At 42.2% G+C, this 19621-nt stretch overlaps 1 protein-coding gene and 1 long non-coding RNA gene across 11 annotated transcripts; one reads left to right on the forward strand and one right to left on the reverse strand.

Moving 5' to 3' along the window:
• Positions 1-1102: 1102 nt before the first annotated feature.
• Positions 1103-2857, reverse strand: LOC112435738 (glycine N-acyltransferase-like protein 3). Its single transcript, XM_024804701.2, has 5 exons — positions 2529-2857; positions 2347-2454; positions 2131-2251; positions 1673-1805; positions 1103-1573 (listed from the first exon to the last, which is right to left on the reverse strand). Exons 1-5 carry the CDS (start codon positions 2601-2603, stop codon positions 1168-1170), a joined length of 843 nt encoding a protein of 280 aa, XP_024660469.2. The 5' UTR covers positions 2604-2857; the 3' UTR covers positions 1103-1167.
• A 706-nt stretch (positions 2858-3563) lies between these two features.
• Positions 3564-19621, forward strand: LOC143421810 (uncharacterized). Of its 10 annotated transcripts, none has more exons than XR_013101391.1 (5): positions 3564-4081; positions 16695-17676; positions 18163-18664; positions 18770-18883; positions 19026-19621. It is a non-coding gene; the product is annotated as an uncharacterized LOC143421810 (long non-coding RNA). The 10 variants fall into 10 exon arrangements; XR_013101397.1 differs by having other exon boundaries at positions 18163-18496; XR_013101392.1 differs by having other exon boundaries at positions 18163-18288; positions 18443-18883.

A 19621-nucleotide genomic window follows, 5' to 3' on the forward strand; every position in this document is an offset into this window, starting at 1 on the left:
GCACAGCAGAGGGATAGGGGAAGTTGCTGACACATCTCCGGGAGTGTATGTGTGAGAAAAGGGACACAAAAGACACATTGAAGGCAACAGTGGCATGACATTCGTGACTGCAGGCTGAATAAGCTGAAATCTATTGTGGTTCTTGTTCATACTGAGACATAGCAGGCTGTTAGTGGGGAATCAATTAGCTGTATCAGACTGTTTTGTTAATCCGTACAATAGTGGTCTACAATCAGTTTTTAAAATCGTTTATCTCTTTTATTTAATCTTTTGGCTCCTGTGGTGTTTGATTGTAAGCACTCAGTACCAGGGGAAAACATATTATTGGGTTACCTTATTGACATTGCTTTGGCCTACACAGCTGAATCCTGCCCTCTTTAACAGCCAAATAAAATAGTTTCTTCTCATTAGTCTTCCAATAACATAATTAACCTCACTCACCTGTCCTCGCCGAGAGATCACATAACTACCTCATATTACTTATTTATTCTTCCCCTCAGCTGTGGACTCTCCACTCTCTACAGACACCCCAGTCTCTCTGATATAAGTGAGAATGGTGTGAGAATATGAGAAAAATAAATTAATTTTATTTTGTAGCACAACCCACTATAGTCCTTGTGCCAGTCTCATGTCTGGATAAATGAGTAGGACTGTGTCAGGGACCCAGGAAAAGTTTTGGCCAAGTCTTTATGCAGCTCAGAATAATTCCATACCAGATTGGTCAAAGCTGGGATGGAGGCAAATCATCCGCTTTGGTGATCCCTTAAATGGAGCAGCCAAAAGAAGAATAGGAAGATACTGGCTCAGAGTGTGAATCATTGGAGCTCAGTTTAATTTAGATATAACTTTTAAATTCTGTCCTATAATTTTATCTTTTTTTTTCTTTTTATGTTATGGCTGTTGGGAGTTGGCCCAACTTAGAAGTGATGGAGTTGATCCATATCCAGGAATTCTCGGAGGGATTTTTTTGACATTGTGAAAGGGAACATCTCTGGGCATTTCATACTATATTTCCATAGATCATATTCTGATCTAGATCCTATCAATTTTATAGGGATAATAAATAATAAATGTTAACAATTATGTTTTTATTTGTGTTTCATTCATTTTATTATATTTTTACACATTTATGAACCTGATAAAAATGAGTACAGTTGTTTCATGAAGCTAATCCAAAAAATTGAACTCCAACCATGCAGCCCTGTAAGAAGGATCCTCAATGAAGCCCATGTTTTTAAAGAGCTTGTAGGACAGCACATTGTCCTCTTCTATGTAGCAGAACACCGGGTAACCCTCAGCATGGAGTTTCTTGGCCAAAGTGCTGATCACGATTTTGGCATAGCCTTTCCCTCTGTGCTCTGGCAGCGTATACAACATTCCCAGAGCACAGTAATCACATACGAGTATCCAGGACACGGGCTGACCCTGGCTGTCTGTGATGCAGCATGATGGGAAGTTACTGATTAGGTTTTCAATCTTCCTGTAACCCTTCTCGTCTCCTCCAAACTTCCAGGTTTTATTCACCAAGTCAACGTGGGAAAGATTAAGAGACGAAATCCTCGACTCAAGCTCACTTAAAAAAAAAGAAAAGAAAAGAAAAGTTGTTGAGAAGCAATATAATTTACATTGCTCTGAAGCATATTTCATGTGACATATGCTTTTCAGATTATACCTGTTAATCGCTGGCATGTGCAGATAGTTGGTGTCTTGCAAATACAGAAGGTGTACTAAAATATCAGTTTTGTATTTTACTCTTCTGTCACAAGACACTTGTTTGAGGACTGGTGCATGGGAAACATCAAGTCCTGTTGGACAAAAATAATTTACATTGAATACTTTGTTTGTTGTTCCTTCCTTGCAAGAGGTTAAACAGTAATTTGTAAAAACAGCAAAACAACATAAAAAGGTGTAACTATCATTAGGAAAATCACCATATGACCATTAAATAATGCTGATCCAGTGCTATCAATGAAGCTGTTGTAACTTACACTTCTTTAGTAATAATGGATCACACTGTACAAAGTGTGTTGTGTCTATAAAACTGTGTAAATAGGAACAGCTGTCAAATGTAGTGACGTAAAAGCCACCATATTTATTTCGTGCTTATTTTCTGCAGTGATCTGAGCTCACCTCCTATCATGAAATAAGTGCTCCAATCAACTGCATTCTCGTCTGTCAGCATTTTCCTCAAACTCTGTTCATCCGTGCTGTAGTATGTCACTTTTTTCATGAAAATCGAGGCACGCTTGTTCTGTGAAATTAACAAAAGCTGTCACCATCATGCGACATGGAAAGATTTCAGTCTTGAAAAGCTATCCACAGTTTTCCGACGGGATTTAAACACACCTCGGGGTCCGGTCTGCAGATGATAACTTTAAAATCAGGCCACGCATCGACCACAACTTCCAGTGTAGTCGGTTTGTTCCTGTTGATTCCGTACAGGAAACCGTACACCTGAAAGCACGAAACACCTTTAAGCGCTGCTGAGGCTGTAAAGCACAAAGACACGCGGTTTATGTCGCAGATACCTTATAACTCTTCGGTAAGTGTTTGAGCAGAACTCCTTCAGCGACCTGCAGCTCGTCTCTGCTCAGGACCTTCATGTTTGGATAGTTGCACAGTTTTCTGACACTTTAACCTTTTCAGGTTAAACTGCGATGGCAATGATGACAATCAATGAAATGTAAATAGTTATTTACAGCACATGAAACTCCCTGTGGACTCTGCTGTGACCGAGATAAATATCTCTTCTGCTCGTTTTCAGCTGTTTTAAATATGATCTTTCGACAGTTCCAAAGACATTTGCGCGTCTTTGTAAATCAAAGACAGAGTGTGTGAAACTCTGGAAATCGCGGAAGTGATGTGAAGTGGACGTAAACGCTAACTGGACTTTTCCTCCAGGCTGAGGTTGCAGAGATTCGCACTTTCTAGACGTAAAATTGAAGAGAACGTACGATAATCATTGTCACCACCTCCACCAACGCTCTACGTTGCTCATTATTTTTATATTTGTTAAGTTTTAAATACAGACACAGTTTGTTTTGTGTTAAGCAGTAATAAATGACATCAAGATTTCAATTAAATGTCTTTCACTTTGGAGAACCATGGATAGTATTAATTGCACTGGTGTTTAGAATTAACGCTCGTGGGAAAGACATCCAACAACAGACCACTTCTTTATTGCACAGCAGAAGAAAAGGAGAAGTTGTGAAGGACACACTTTTGCTAATCATTGTTATACAAGAGAGCAAACATCAAGAGCGACTTTCATTGTTCTTTTTGTTAAATCTTCTGGCTCCTGTGTTGTTTGATTGTAAGCCTCATTGCCTGGGGAATCATTTTATTGGGTCACCTTACTGAATTTGGTGACCCTGCTTTGGCTTATAAAGCTGCCAAATAAAATAAATTTCTTCCACCTCATTACTCCGCTTATAACATAATTAACCCCGCTCAGCTGTCCTCACCAGCAGATCACATAACTGTCTCATATTTACTCAGATGGGAACATTAACTGGTTCCTTAAGCCTTGGTCAACAGACAGGAGAGAACCTTCCAGTCCAACACGTTCTCACTCCCAACTCGTCAAACGTGTGACGCATGGTCAGGCTCCCTCTGCTGCACTTATGGACGCGCAGGGTACCCCTCTCGCGTCGGGAATTGACGTGAAGGGTCCTCCGATTGAAGAGATTGCCGGGAAGTGCCTGTTGTCGGTATATTTAGACATTTTCCAAATCACATTGTAGTGACGTATACAGAACACAATAAATTATATAATATAAACAACTACCTGAAAAACAGGTAGAACGATACTTTTGTATCGTTTATTGCATTTACGGAGGGAGTGATGTATGCTGGGTAATGGCACAGCTAGCGACTGGGTGACTTTATTCACCCGCTTCGGCTGTTATCAGTCCATACATTAGCGTTATTAGCACAAACCAGTCCCATAGATATGGGCCATCTCCTGCTAGATTGTTCAGAAGGTTGTTCTCATCCATCCAGATGGAGGATCACTAACAGGAGCGTGGAAGACTCCAGAATCCACTCTGGCTGGAATCCGGTGGATATGCAGTGTGTACAGGTAAGACCATTTAAACGGACAGCATTTATAGAATGACTATTAAAAGTCAGCGAGTGTCAGTAATGTTAATGTGGTTATGTTAGTAATACACCGAGTGCTAATATAACAGCTTTAAGATGCATTTGTAGATATTATACCGCGGTAAAGTGAGCCGTCATTTGTGAGCCGCGGTCAAGCCAGCCGCCTCCTATCCGCCGCATAAATTTCCTTGCGCTTTTACACCAGTCTTTACGGTAGCGCCTTTTCGCTTTATGTGCCGATTGAAAGCCTATACCCGCGCACACCTGCACGCGCGCGCACAAATTACAATGTAACGGCCCGATACAGTCAATACAATTATGGAAATGTCAGAAATTCATTAAAAATCATCCTGAGTAGTTGATGTACAACTTTCAACACATCCTCCCTCTGGGACACCTACTGTATCTGTGTGCCAGGTTTCATCCAGATTTACTGTAGAATTCCTCAGAAATTAAAGGAAACTTATATTCAATTCAATACAGTCAATACAATAGAATTATGTCAATTTTCAAAAATTCATTAAAAATCATCCTGAGTAGTTGATGTACAACTTTCAACACATCCCCCCTCTGGGACACCTACTGTACCTGTGTGCCAGGTTTCAGCCCGATTTACTGTAGAATTCCTCAGAAATTAATGGGTACTTGTATCCAATGCAGTCGGCCAATAAACTACAATTATGTCAATTTTCAAAAATTCATTAAAAATCATCCTGGGTAGTTGATGTCCAACTTTCAACACATCCCCCCTCTGGGACACCTACTGTACCTGTGTGCCAAGTTTCATCCAGATTTACTGTAGAATTCCTCAGAAATTAAAGGAAACTTATGTTCAATTCAATACAGTCAATACAATTTAATTATGTCAATTTTCAGAAATTCATTAAAAATCATCCTGAGTAGTTGATGTCCAACTTTCAACACATCCCCCCTCTGGGACACCTACTGTACCTGTGTGCCAAGTTTCATCCAGATTTACTGTAGAATTCCTCAGAAATTAAAGGGTACTTGTATCCAATGCAGTCGGCCAATAAACTACAATTATGTCAATTTTCAAAAATTCATTAAAAATCATCCTGAGTAGTTGATGTACAACTTTCAACACATCCCCCCTCTGGGACACCTACTGTATCTGTGTGCCAGGTTTCAGCCAGATTTACTGTAGAATTCCTCAGAAATTAATGGAAACATTTATTCAATCTAATACAGCCAATACACTACAATTGTGTCAATTTTCAAAAATTCATTAAAAATCATCCTGAGTAGTTGATGTACAACTTTCAACACATCCCCCCTCTGGGACACCTACTGTACCTGTGTGCCAAGTTTCATCCAGATTTACTGTAGAATTCCTCAGAAATTAAAGGGTACTTGTATCCAATGCAGTCGGCCAATAAACTACAATTATGTCAATTTTCAAAAATTCATTAAAAATCATCCTGAGTAGTTGATGTACAACTTTCAACACATCCCCCCTCTGGGACACCTACTGTACCTGTGTGCCAGGTTTCAGCCAGATTTACTGTAGAATTCCTCAGAAATTAAAGGGTACTTGTATCCAATGCAGTCAGCCAATACAATTTAATTATGTAAATTTTCAAAAATTCATGAAAAATCATCCTGAGTAGTTGATGTACAACTTTCAACACATCCCCCCTCTGGGACACCTACTGTACCTGTGTGCCAGGTTTCAGCCCGATTTACTGTAGAATTCCTCAGAAATTAAAGGGTACTTGTATCCAATGCAGTCGGCCAATACAGTAGAATTATGTCAATTTTCAAAAATTCATTAAAAATCATCCTGAGTAGTTGATGTACAACTTTCAACACATCCCCCCTCTGGGACACCTACTGTACCTGTGTGCCAAGTTTCATCCAGATTTACTGTAGAATTCCTCAGAAATTAATGGAAACATTTATTCAATCTAATACAGCCAATACACTACAATTGTGTCAATTTTCAAAAATTCATTAAAAATCATCCTGAGTAGTTGATGTACAACTTTCAACACATCCCTCCTCTGGGACACCTACTGTACCTGTGTGCCACGTTTCATCCAAATTTACTGTAGAATTCCTCAGAAATTAAAGGAAACTTATGTTCAATTCAATACAGTCAATACAATTTAATTATGTCAATTTTCAAAAATTCATTAAAAATCATCCTGAGTAGTTGATGTACAACTTTCAACACATCCCTCCTCTGGGACACCTACTGTACCTGTGTGCCAGGTTTCAGCCAGATTTACTGTAGAATTCCTCAGAAATTAATGGGTACTTGTATCCAATGCAGTCGGCCAATACAATAGAATTATGTCAATTTTCAGAAATTCATTAAAAATCATCCTGAGTAGTTGATGTCCAACTTTCAACACATCCCTCCTCTGGGACACCTACTGTATCTGTGTGCCAGGTTTCAGCCAGATTTACTGTAGAATTCCTCAGAAATTAAAGGGTACTTGTATCCAATGCAGTCAGCCAATACAATAGAATTATGTCAATTTTCAAAAATTCATTAAAAATCATCCTGAGTAGTTGATGTACAACTTTCAACACATCCCCCCTCTGGGACACCTACTGTACCTGTGTGCCAAGTTTCATCCAGATTTACTGTAGAACTCCTCAGAAATTAATGGAAACATTTATTCAATTCAATACAGCCAATACACTACAATTATGGAAATTTCAAAAATTCATTAAAAATCACCCATAATAGTTGAGGTCCAACTTTCAACACTTTCTTACTCTGGGCGTCCTACCGTACCTCTGGGCCAAGTTACATCTCAATTCACTGTAATCTTTATCAAAATTTGAAAGAACAATTCTATGTAAATGCTGGCTTTGTGACCTTTCAAAGTGACACTAAATAACAGAACTCAGGCACATCAGGGAATAATCCAAAAGGCGGATTTATTAAACAAAAACAACATACAAAATATCTCTAACCCATACTACATAACCTAAAAAGAAACAAAGGGACACTTAGAAGCACAAGGAAACAATACTGAAAGGGCAAGAGACACAGCCCAAACATAATCCACAACTAAAATGCCAAAAGAACAAGTCATCCCACATAGCAGACGGGTCTTGCCTGGATCTGGTGTCAAGCCGGCACTGCTGGCTGACTTCTGGCATGGTAAGATGGCACTGTTTATGTGATGGCATGCCACATTTGGCCTGATTGGGTGAATGTGACATGTTGTATAGAGCACTTTGAGTAATATGGGTGAGTAAAAAAGTGCTGTATAAGAATCAGTCCATTCACTGTCTGAACAGAGTTTCGTCATGTTACTTTTGCACTATTATGTTCCAGCACATGTTGTTATTACATGGCTTACATGGCTAAGGTACACATTAGGCTGACATCTGGGGCCAGAGCTGAAACTGTTCTGGGCCAGCACAGGGCCAGCAGTGTGTCTGCAACTGGCCTTGTGCTGGCTCATGTGTGGGCCACCTCTGGTAAACCAGATCTGGGCCACCATAGGGCCGTCATTCTTTGCGGTACGCAGGCCATGTGTAAGCACATTGTGTGGGACAGATCCAGGCCATACCAATTTTGCTATGTGGGAGGAATTATGTAAAAATAGAAACATCATAAAAATGAAAATGAACATAAAGTAAAATGTACTGAAAAGAACATCAGTATGGCCATCATTATTTGCTTGGAAAGTCTAAAGTTCCATGGCTTTGAACAGCCAGAGAACGCAATGCCCAGCTTAGAATGACTAAAAGTAACTTCTTTTAACATTCTGTCATTCTGCTTCTATATCAAAAATCCACTAAAAATAGTCATTTGAACAAAAATATTCGCCACTTTTCATCAGTTTGGGTTCCTCTGTTTATAGCAATTTTTAGAAAAGAACCCAATACCTTTGTCACTATACAGTTGTACAGCGAGATACAGAGCATCTCCTACTCATTGCAAACATGCTGGGAGGGTGGCTCTATCCGCCTTAGTGCAGCTGCTGTACCATACTGTGATGCAGTAAGTTAGTAGGCTCTCAATGGGCGAGTGGTGGAAGGGTGATCTGTAGTCCACAAAGAGCATTCTGGCGTAGCTCTGCCGTTGTTCTAGGTGACTCAGCACCGAGTGGAGGGTGATGGCATCTTCTGTGAATCTGTTTGCACGGTATGCAAACTGGTGGGGGTCGAATTCTGGGGGGAGGTAATCCTTGGTGTGCTGAAGGACTAGTTTCATGATTACTGGTGTGAGGGCCACAGGGCAATAATAGTTCAGGCTGGTGATGGGAGACTTCTTTGGTACTGGGATGATTGTGGCTGATTTTAGACAGGATGGGATGGCTGCTTCATCCAGTGAGAGGTTGAAGATTCTGGTGGAGATGAGGGTGAGCTGGTGGGCACATGGTCTTAGCACTTTACCACGTATTCGTCTGGACGCCTTCCTGGGGTTCACTGCTAGGAACACTCATCTGACATCGTGCTCCGTTACAGTGAATGGAGCGGTGCAGGAACCAGTTGAGGATGAGGATGGGAGCAGGGCTGAGGCAGATGAATGCTGCTGTTGTGGTGTTTCAAAGCGGGCAAAGAAGCTGTTTATGTCCTCTGCTAGCTGCACACTCAGGTTTTCTGTTTTCACAGTTCTGCCTCTGTGGTTTATGATGTCTATTATTCCATGCCATGTGTTGTTGCTGGACAGGTGGGACCCCTTTTCAGGTCAGCTCGAGCAGACCTGTACAGAGCTCTGTCAACAGACCTACAGGGAGTGCAGAATTATTAGGCAAGTTGTATTTTTGAGGAATAATTTTATTATTGAACAACAACCATGTTCTCAATGAACCCAAAAGACTCATTAATATCAAAGCTGAATGTTTTTGGAAGTAGTTTTTTTTTTTTTTTTTTTTTTAAGTTATTTTAGGGGGATATCTGTGTGTGCAGGTGACTATTAATGTGCATAATTATTAGGCAACTTCACAAAAAACAAATATATACCCATTTCAATTATTTATTTTTACCAGTGAAACCAATATAACATCTCCACATTCACAAATATACATCTCAGAATCAGAATCAGAATCAGAATCGTGTTTATTGGCCAAGTACAGTGGGGCAAAAAAGTATTTAGTCAGCCACCGATTGTGCAAGTTCCCCCACCTAAAATGATGACAGAGGTCAGTAATTTGCACCAGAGGTACACTTCAACTGTGAGAGACAGAATGTGAAAAAAAAATCCATGAATCCACATGGTAGGATTTGTAAAGAATTTATTCATAAATCAGGGTGGAAAATAAGTATTTGGTCAATAACAAAAATACAACTCAATACTTTGTAACATAACCTTTGTTGGCAATAACAGAGGTCAAACGTTTACTATAGGTCTTTACCAGGTTTGCACACACAGTAGCTGGTATTTTGGCCCATTCCTCCATGCAGATCTTCTCGAGAGCAGTGATGTTTTGGGGCTGTCGCCGAGCAACACGGACTTTCAACTCCCGCCACAGATTTTCTATGGGGTTGAGGTCTGGAGACTGGCTAGGCCACTCCAGGACTTTCAAATGCTTCTTACGGAGCCACTCCTTTGTTGCCCGGGCGGTGTGTTTTGGATCATTGTCATGTTGGAAGACCCAGCCTCGTTTCATCTTCAAAGTTCTCACTGATGGAAGGAGGTTTTGGCTCAAAATCTCACGATACATGGCCCCATTCATTCTGTCCTTAACACGGATCAGTCGTCCTGTCCCCTTGGCAGAAAAACAGCCCCATAGCATGATGTTTCCACCCCCATGCTTCACAGTAGGTATGGTGTTCTTGGGATGCAACTCAGTATTCTTCTTCCTCCAAACACGACGAGTTGAGTTTATACCAAAAAGTTCTACTTTGGTTTCATCTGACCACATGACATTCTCCCAATCCTCTGCTGTATCATCCATGTGCTCTCTGGCAAACTTCAGACGGGCCTGGACATGCACTGGCTTCAGCAGCGGAACACGTCTGGCACTGCGGGATTTGATTCCCTGCCGTTGTAGTGTGTTACTGATGGTGACCTTTGTTACTTTGGTCCCAGCTCTCTGCAGGTCATTCACCAGGTCCCCCCGTGTGGTTCTGGGATCTTTGCTCACCGTTCTCATGATCATTTTGACCCCACGGGATGAGATCTTGCGTGGAGCCCCAGATCGAGGGAGATTATCAGTGGTCTTGTATGTCTTCCATTTTCTGATGATTGCTCCCACAGTTGATTTCTTCACACCAAGCTGCTTGCCTATTGTAGATTCACTCTTCCCAGTCTGGTGCAGGTCTACAATACTTTTCCTGGTGTCCTTCGAAAGCTCTTTGGTCTTGGCCATGGCGGAGTTTGGAGTCTGACTGTTTGAGGCTGTGGACAGGTGTCTTTTATACAGATGATGAGTTCAAACAGGTGCCATTCATACAGGTAACGAGTGGGGGACAGAAAAGCTTCTTACAGACGACGTTACAGGTCTGTGAGAGCCAGAGATTTTCCTTGTTTGAGGTGACCAAATACTTATTTTCCACCCTGATTTACAAATAAATTCTTTACAAATCCTACCATGTGAATTCATGGACTTTTTTTTTCACATTCTGTCTCTCACAGTTGAAGTGTACCTCTGGTGCAAATTACTGACCTCTGTCATCATTTTAAGTGGGGGAACTTGCACAATCGGTGGCTGACTAAATACTTTTTTGCCCCACTGTATATGTGCAGACACATACAGGGAATTTGGTTCCGGTAGATGGTGGCTCTCAAGCACAGCAATGTAAATCTCACACACTCACACACACACACACACACACACACACACACACACACACACACACACACACACACACACACACACACACACACACACACAAGTGTCTATATATACACATTACACATACATACACAAAGCTATGTAAACCAACTATAAATAACGAATCTAACCTTATATACATAAAATACAGAAATGAATGAGGTGGAATGAATACTACAAAATGTACATAAGGTGCAGTTGCAGTCTGGCAGTGGGAGCAGTGTGACAGGTCAACTGTTTAGGAGGGACATGGCGAGGGGAAAGAAACTGTTCCTGTGTCGGGTGGTCCTGGTCTGCAGGCTTCTGTACCGTCTGCCAGAGGGCAGCAGATCAAAAAGTCTGTGTGCAGGGTGTGAGGGGTCTGCGATGATTTTCCCTGCCCGTTTCCTGGTTCTTGAGAGGTACAGATCCTGGATGGAGGGCAGGGGGGGCGCTGATGATCCTTTCTGCTGCCCGTACAGTCCGCTGCAGTCTGCTCCTGTCCTGTTTAGTGGCTGCTCCATACCAGACTGTGATGGAGGAGCACAGGACAGACTCAATGACCGCAGTGTAGAACTGGATCAGCAGCTCCTGTGGAAGACTGTACTTCCCCAGTTGTCTCAGGAAGTACATCCTCTGCTGGGTCTTTTTGAGGATGGAGTTGATGTTGGTCTCCCACTTCAGGTCCTGGGAGATGGTTGTACCCAGGAACTTGAAGATCTTCACAGTCGACACAGGGCTGTCTGATATGGTGAGGGGGAGCAGAGTTGAGGGATGTCTCCTGAAGTCCACTGTCATCTCTACAGTCTTAAGAGTGTTCAGCTCCAGATTGTGCTGACTGCACCAGAGTACCAGCCGCTCAACTTCCTGCCGGTATGCAGACTCATCACCATCTTGAATGAGGCCAATGACAGTGGTGTCATCTGCAAACTTTAGGAGTTTGACAGCAGAGTTATTGGAGGTGCAGTCGTTAGTGTAGAGGGAGAACAGTAGTGGTGAGAGGACACATCCTTGAGGGCACCAATACTGAGGGACCGGGTTTCAGAGGTGATCTCCCCCAGCCTCACTTGCTGCTTTCTGTCTGTCAGGAAGCTGGTGATCCACTGACAGGTAGCTGGTGACACGCTGAGCTGGGAGAGTTTGGAGGAAAGAAGTTCAGGCACAATGGTGTTAAAAGCCGAACTAAAGTCCACAAACAGGACCCTGGCATAAGTTCCCGGGCGGTCAAGGTGTTGCAGGATGTAATGCAGCCCCGTGTTCACTGCATCATCCACTGACCTGTTTGCCCGGTAGGCAAACTGCAGAGGGTCCAGCTGGTGGCCTGTAATGTCTTTCAGATGGGCTAACACCAGTCGTTCGAAGGATTTCATGACCACAGACGTCAAGGCGACAGGTCTGTAGTCATTCAGTCCTGTGATGGTGGGTTTCTTGGGAACAGGGATGATGGTGGAGCGTTTGAAGCAGGAGGGAACTTCACACAGCTCCAGGGATCTGTTGAAGATGCGAGTAAAGATGGGAGCCAGCTGTTCAGCACAGGTTTTGAGGCAGGAGGGTGAGACGCCATCTGGTCCGGGGGCTTTCCTGGGCTTCTGTTTCTGGAATAGTCGGCTCACATCCTGAGTGTGTATTCTTAGTTTCAGGGAGGAGGAAAGGGGGGTGAGAGGTGTGGTGGAGGTCGTTGAGTCTGGGTTGGAGAGGGTGGTGGTGGTCGTTGAGTCTGGATTGGGGAGGGTGGGGGTGGTCGTTGAGTCTTGATTGGGGAGGGGCAGGGTGAAGGGGGGAGAGGTGGAAGGTGTGTTGGGGGTCAATGTCTGAAGCAATGTCCCTGGGGAGGGGAGGGTGGGGCGTGGGAGTCTGTCCGTCTCAAACCTGCAATAGAAAGTGTTTAACTCGTTGGCCAGGTCTTTGTTTGCTTCAATAGTGGGTGGGGGGCGTCTGTAGCTGGTGATTTCCTGCAGGCCCCTCCACACTGACGCAGGGTCGTTGGCTGAGAGCCGTTCTTCCAGCTTCTGGGAGTAGATCCTTTTAGCTGCTTTGATCTCCTTGGTCAGTGTGTTCCTGGCTTGCTTGTACAGGACCCTGTCACCACTTCTGTAAGCGTCCTCCTTGGCCTTGCGAAGATGTTGGAGTTTAGGAGTGAACCATGGTTTATTGTTGTTGTATGTGCAAAAGGTCTTTGTTGGCACACACACGTCTTCACAGAAACTGATGTATGATGTCACAGTGTCCGTGAGCTCATCTAGGTTCTCAGATGCAGCTTCAAAAACAGTCCAATCAGTGGAGTCAAAACAGTCCTGCAGTTCCTGCTTTGCTGCGTTAGTCCACTTCTTCACAGTTTTGACTACAGGCTTGGCACGTTTGAGTTTTTGCCTATAAACTGGAATAAGATGGACCATGCAGTGATCAGAATGTCCCAAAGCTGCCCGGGGCACAGAGCGATAGGCATCTTTTAGAGTGGTGTAGCAGTGATCCAGTATGATGTTGTCCCTGGTGGGGCAGTCTATATGCTGTCTGTATTTAGGGAGTTCGTAGTTTAGGTTTGCTCTGTTAAAATCCCCAAGAATAATTGTAAAGGAATCCGGGAATTTCCTCTCCAGGGTAGTAATCTGGTCAGCCAGCTCGCACAGTGCGTTGTTCGCGTTGGCCTGTGGAGGGATGTAAACTCCGACCAGCATGAAGGAAGAAAACTCCCGCGGTGAATAAAAAGGTTTACAGTTGATGAGAAAACTTTCCAAGTGTGGGCTGCAGTGTTTCTGTAACACTGTGACATCAGTACACCAACCTTCATTAATGTAGAAGCAGACTCCACCACCCTTTGTTTTCCCTGAGAGCTCTGTTTCGCAGTCCGCCCGGTGAAGTTGGAAGCCCGGCAGATGTAAGACAGCGTCTGGGACTCGCTCACTGAGCCAGGTTTCAGTGAAGCAGAGGGCAGCAGAGCGTGCAAAGTCCTTGTTAGTCCGGTTTAAGAGCAGTAATTCGTCGACTTTGTTTGGAAGAGAGCGGAGATTCGCGAGGTGAATGGAGGGGAGTGCCTTGCGGAATCCTCGCCGACATTCAAAAACAAAACAAAAACAAATCAGCGACCAATATAGCCACCTTTCTTTGCAAGGACACTCAAAAGCCTGCCATCCATGGATTCTGTCAGTGTTTTGATCTGTTCACCATCAACATTGCATGCAGCAGCAACCACAGCCTCCCAGACACTGTTCAGAGAGGTGTACTGTTTTCCCTCCTTGTAAATCTCACATTTGATGATGGACCACAGGTTCTCAATGGGGTTCAGATCAGGTGAACAAGGAGGCCATGTCATTAGTTTTTCTTCTTTTATACCCTTTCTTGCCAGCCACGCTGTGGAGTACTTGGACGCGTGTGATGGAGCATTGTCCTGCATGAAAATCATGTTTTTCTTGAAGGATGCAGACTTCTTCCTGTACCACTGCTTGAAGAAGGTGTCTTCCAGAAACTGGCAGTAGGACTGGGAGTTGAGCTTGACTCCATCCTCAACCCGAAAAGGCCCCACAAGCTCATCTTTAATGATACCAGCCCAAACCAGTACTCCACCTCCACCTTGCTGGCGTCTGAGTCGGACTGGAGCTATCTGCCCTTTACCAATCCAGCCACGGGCCCATCCATCTGGCCCATCAAGACTCACTCTCATTTCATCAGTCCATAAAACCTTAGAAAAATCAGTCTTGAGATATTTCTTGGCCCAGTCTTGACGTTTCAGCTTGTGTGTCTTGTTCAGTGGTGGTCGTCTTTCAGCTTTTCTTGCACTGAACATAAGTTCCCTGCAATTTCTGAAGAATATTACAGTAAATCTGGCTGAAACTTGGCCCAGACGTACAGCAGGTTTCCCGGAGGAGGGATGTGTTGAAAGTTGGACCTCAACTACTCAGGATGATTTTTCATGAATTTTTGAAAATTGACATAATTAAATTGTATTGGCTGACTGCATTGGATACAAGTACCCTTTAATTTCTGAGGAATTCTACAGTAAATCGGGCTGAAACCTGGCACACAGGTACAGTAGGTGTCCCAGAGGGAGGATGTGTTGAAAGTTGGACATCAACTACTCAGGATGATTTTTCATGAATTTTTGAAAATTGACATAATTAAATTGTATTGGCTGACTGCATTGGATACAAGTACCCTTTAATTTCTGAGGAATTCTACAGTAAATTTGGATGAAACTTGGCACACAGGTACAGTAGGTGTCCCAGAGGGGGGATGTGTTGAAAGTTGGACATCAACTACTCAGGATGATTTTTCATGAATTTTTGAAAATTGACATAATTAAATTGTATTGGCTGACTGCATTGGATACAAGTACCCTTTAATTTCTGAGGAATTCTACAGTAAATCTGGCTGAAACCTGGCACACAGGTACAGTAGGTGTCCCAGAGGGGGGATGTGTTGAAAGTTGTACATCAACTACTCAGGATGATTTTTAATGAATTTCTGAAAATTGACATAATTCTATTGTATTGACTGTATTGAATTGAATATAAGTTTCCTTTAATTTCTGATGAATTCTACAGTAAATCTGGATGAAACCTGGCACACAGGTACAGTAGGTGTCCCAGAGGAGGGATGTGTTGAAAGTTGTACATCAACTACTCAGGATGATTTTTAATGAATTTCTGAAAATTGACATAATTCTATTGTATTGACTGTATTGAATTGAATATAAGTTTCCTTTAATTTCTGAGGAATTCTACAGTAAATCTGGATGAAAATTCGCACACAGGTACAGTAGGTGTCCCAGAGGGGGGATGTGTTGAAAGTTGTACATCAACTACTCAGGATGATTTTTAATGAATTTTTGAAAATTGACACAATTGTAGTGCATTGGCTGTATTAGATTGAATAAATGTTTCCATTAATTTCTGAGGAATTCTACAGTAAATCTGGATGAAAATTGGCACACAGGTACAGTAGGTGTCCGAGAAGAGGATTGTGTTGAAAGCTTGGCATCAACTTTTAAGAATGATTTTTAATGAATTTTTGAATATGCAACCAGACTGTCACGATGGCTGTATTGGGCTGTTCCATTGTAATTTGTGTGCGCGCGTGCGTGTGACTGTTCGCGCGCGTGCATGTGTGCGCGAGTCTAGGCTTTCAATCAGGATATAAAGCGAAAAGGCGCTACCGTAAAGACTGGTGTAAAAGCGCAAGGAAATTTATGCGGCGGATAGGAGGCGGCTGGCTTGACCGCGGCTCACAAATGACGGCTCACTTTACCGCAGTGATATTATTACGTGTTTTACCGTCTTTATGGTGCTAGCTTAAAGTTACGGTGTAAACGTTAGCTTATATTGGAGGAAAGCTGTTACTGGTTAAACGATGTTAGCACAGAAATATTAGCTTCTGTCATGACTGATGAAGTTACCAGTTAATAAAGTTTTCAGTAAAGTGTTTAATCGCAGCCACAGATTGACAGCAAATATCTCGGTTAGCTTCAGTGCATCTATAATAAATATGTGCAAGTTTCAGTGCTTCGTTTAAACTGTATGATACTTGTACTGACCCAGGGTCAGTGTAAAATACAATCCTAGCTGTGTGAACAAAGCCTGGCTCCTTTAATCCTGCATGACAAACCTCAGGATGCAGGTTATTATTACTCTTTCCTGCTGGCACACCTGTCACACCTGAGAGTCAGCTAGAAACTTACAGTGACGTGGACATCATGCAAAGACTGCCAGACTTTGTAATACTGCAAATGATCAGTGACTCAGGTTAACACTAAACTTTAAACGGCACCTCTGTGTCTCTGTGTGCTGAACATCTAGGATTGAGTCAGGCTGCATCAGCTGAAGCTGTTATTTGTATATATCAGTATTTTTTATTCAGGTGTGGGGAAAATACGTAAGACTGCAGTGAAGCGATGCACCAGAGTAATCCCTGGCCAAAGGTATCGTACTTAAATCAGACTACTGATCCAGCCACATCAGCCTTTTGTGAGGTCTGTTTAAAGTAGACTAAAAGTGAACTGCAGGTTCCTGAGAGGTGGACTGTGAGCACAGAAACACATGTTCATACATACAGCTGCAGCAAACTTACATTAATTTTAAATAGATTTGTTACTCTGATGTCTGTCTCTGTGTTAGTCCTCTGACAGACTGGTGACCTGTCCAGGTGTGCTCTACCTGTGACTACTGGGACAGGCTCTAGCCTCTGTAATAGAAATGTTCTGTTATTCTCATTTTAAGTATTTAAGTGCTTATGCATATGCTTAGTTGTGACACTGTTATAGACTGTTCAGTGAAAGTTTCTAAAACTAGATGAACTTACTTCAGCGTCAGCAGTTTGAGAAAACAACTCCCTTTACAGGTGCTGATAAGGCCAAGGGCACAAAACAGCTTAACCATTGATCCGTTGAAGTGTGGTAGGATCAGTTTGTAACTTCCTCCCTCTTCCTTGGAATGCATAAAGGAGCAGGAGCACAACTTCTGTGGCAGCGCTGACATGACTGAACTGTGATGTTTGATGTGTGTTGGCGCAGTAATAAATAGCTTGATCACAGCTCTTTCTGTGTTGCAGACTTTATTTCAAAAATTCCATGTTGGATATTGTGTATCTCGTGTTCTCTGGGCTTTGTTGTCCTCAGTCTTTTTGCAGGATCAGAAAACAAAACCAGGAGGTGCGTAAATGTTTCTTTTCCATGATGTTTCTTCAAATGTTTCTTCTGGATGATGATAAGACTGTGACACAGGATGCCACCTTTGGTCTTGTGATGAAGCAAAGCTCAGGAAGAAGTGTGATTAAATGGTACCCACATGTGTGCTGCTGAGAAGGATGTACAGGGGCACCTGCAGCCAAATCCAAGCTTCAGGTTAGTTGTAGTTGCAGAACGCTATAGACTGAGACAGCTGAGGCATCAAATGTTTGATTAAACGGATGAAAAAGAGAAGTTTCTTCCCTATAATTATCACTTCTTAAAATCTGTAGCAACTTCAAGTCTGTCAGCGTGCTGAGCATGCTCAGAATGTGACAATATATTTTTGTTCAATATTTAATTTCTTTCAGTTGCAATTGTTAAATGAAAAAAAAATAAAAATATATTCTTATAATTTAGCAAACTAATTTATCAAAAGAAATATACATATATCTGTATTAGTTTTAATAAATTAATTTGACAGCTGTATTGAAAATACCATATTGTATTCATACAGAATCAGTTTGGTATCATTGTTTGTCTTTTCACTGATTGTTGAAACTAAGAGTTGCTTTGATCTGTTTAGATCTAAAGTATCCAAAGTTGAGCTCTGATGTTTCTTCACCCCTGTGTGTGTGATATGTGATTCCTACATGCTGGCAGAGCAGCAGTTTGTGCTCACAGATGGTGACGGTGTGGAGAGACGGTGGTGTTTCCTCAGAAGAACCAGCAGAGTCACTCACTGACTGATGCTCGTCTGCACTGCACAGAGGAAATCAACTGACCGAGGTTTGTCCAGTGACGTGTTATGAATGTATATTTGTTTTATGCTTACAGTTATGTTTTTCTTGACAGAGGCTCTGCAGAGGTTAGACAAAGCAGAGAAAACATGTGCTTTACATTTTACTGTGATTTATTGAGATATTTGTTGCCTGATGTTCAGCAGGAATGGAGAAATGGAATCAAAGGGAGATGTTTTTGCTGTTTTTGTAATGATGTAAGTAAATCTTCAATATTATTTATTTGCTTGGTTATATTAGGAGTGTTTCTGAGTGAGGGAGAGAGGAGTCATCATCCAGGTAAAGTGACGTGGATCAGTGGATACACTTGTCTCCCCTTTAAAGGAGACACTCTTAGAGAGAGACGATTAGAGTCATCCTTAAATGTTAGTGCTTTCAAATACACAAACATTTTTAAAGGACAAAAATGAACATCCAACTTTGACTGTAATACAAAATAAATCTTTGCATGTGTGTTTTCAAACTCTCAGATGGGCAGCATATCAGTCTTGGACTGTCTAACCTGCAGCACTGAATGACCACCACACGAGCATGTTCCTGCAACATTCAGCATCTGATCCTTCATCTGTGTGCTGCTGCTTTTGGTAAGTAGAGTTACCCAACTACAGTAACTCTAAACACATGCCATCCATTTCTAACGGCCTGGTTACTTCCTGTCAGTTACTTTAGAAACCAAGTGGTCACCTGACCTAACACTGTTTCTTCTTCTTCCCCTTAATGTTCAAGTGTCACATGTCAAACAGCTGGAGAGGAAACTACACCAGTGTACTGGGATGTTTCACCAACACGTGCCAGATGCTGTTCCTTCATGGTGACATCACCAGAGACAGCCCCACCCACCTCAGGACCTCGCCATTGATCATGATGATTATAATGATGACAGCGAGCGGAACTAAGACTGTAAAAATCCACGACCAGAATTTTTCTTTCTAATTATTAATGAATACTGAGAGCCTCTTTCTGTGTTTTGTCTGTTTTGTTTTTTTTTACCTCATTTGTTACTAACAAAGTTCACCAAACTCACACAGTTTACATTCTGTATGTTTCCATCTTTACCAGCCACACTCTAACTGCATTTAAGAAAATGATCCTTAGAAATCGTCCTTTTTCTCTTTTGTAATTGATGATAATTCAGTGAATATACTGCGCTGCTTCCTTCTATTGCGTCACACATTGCTTTATGTTTTTCAGTGTCCAGTTATTTTTTACTGCTGTTTGAATTCTCTGTATGTTTGACCCTGTAGACTGTTTGATGGACTGCTTGTCTTCCTGTTTGTAACCGCCGCCTGTTTTTTAATAAAGATTTGGATTTCTGACTTTAA

Source organism: Maylandia zebra, linkage group LG13 (genome assembly GCF_041146795.1).
Source record: "Maylandia zebra isolate NMK-2024a linkage group LG13, Mzebra_GT3a, whole genome shotgun sequence".
NCBI lineage: Eukaryota > Metazoa > Chordata > Actinopteri > Cichliformes > Cichlidae > Maylandia > Maylandia zebra.

Bases quoted from the DNA above. Each gene is read 5' to 3' on its own strand.
- LOC112435738 (XM_024804701.2), bottom strand. From the start codon at position 2,603: ATGAAGGTCCTGAGCAGAGACGAGCTGCAGGTCGCTGAAGGAGTTCTG. The intron at 2,252-2,346 runs GTGTGTTTAAAT...TTAATTTCACAG, and splicing joins TCTGCAGACCGGACCCCGAG to AACAAGCGTGCCTCGATTTT. The intron at 1,574-1,672 runs GTATAATCTGAA...TTTTTTTTTAAG, and splicing joins CACATGCCAGCGATTAACAG to TGAGCTTGAGTCGAGGATTT.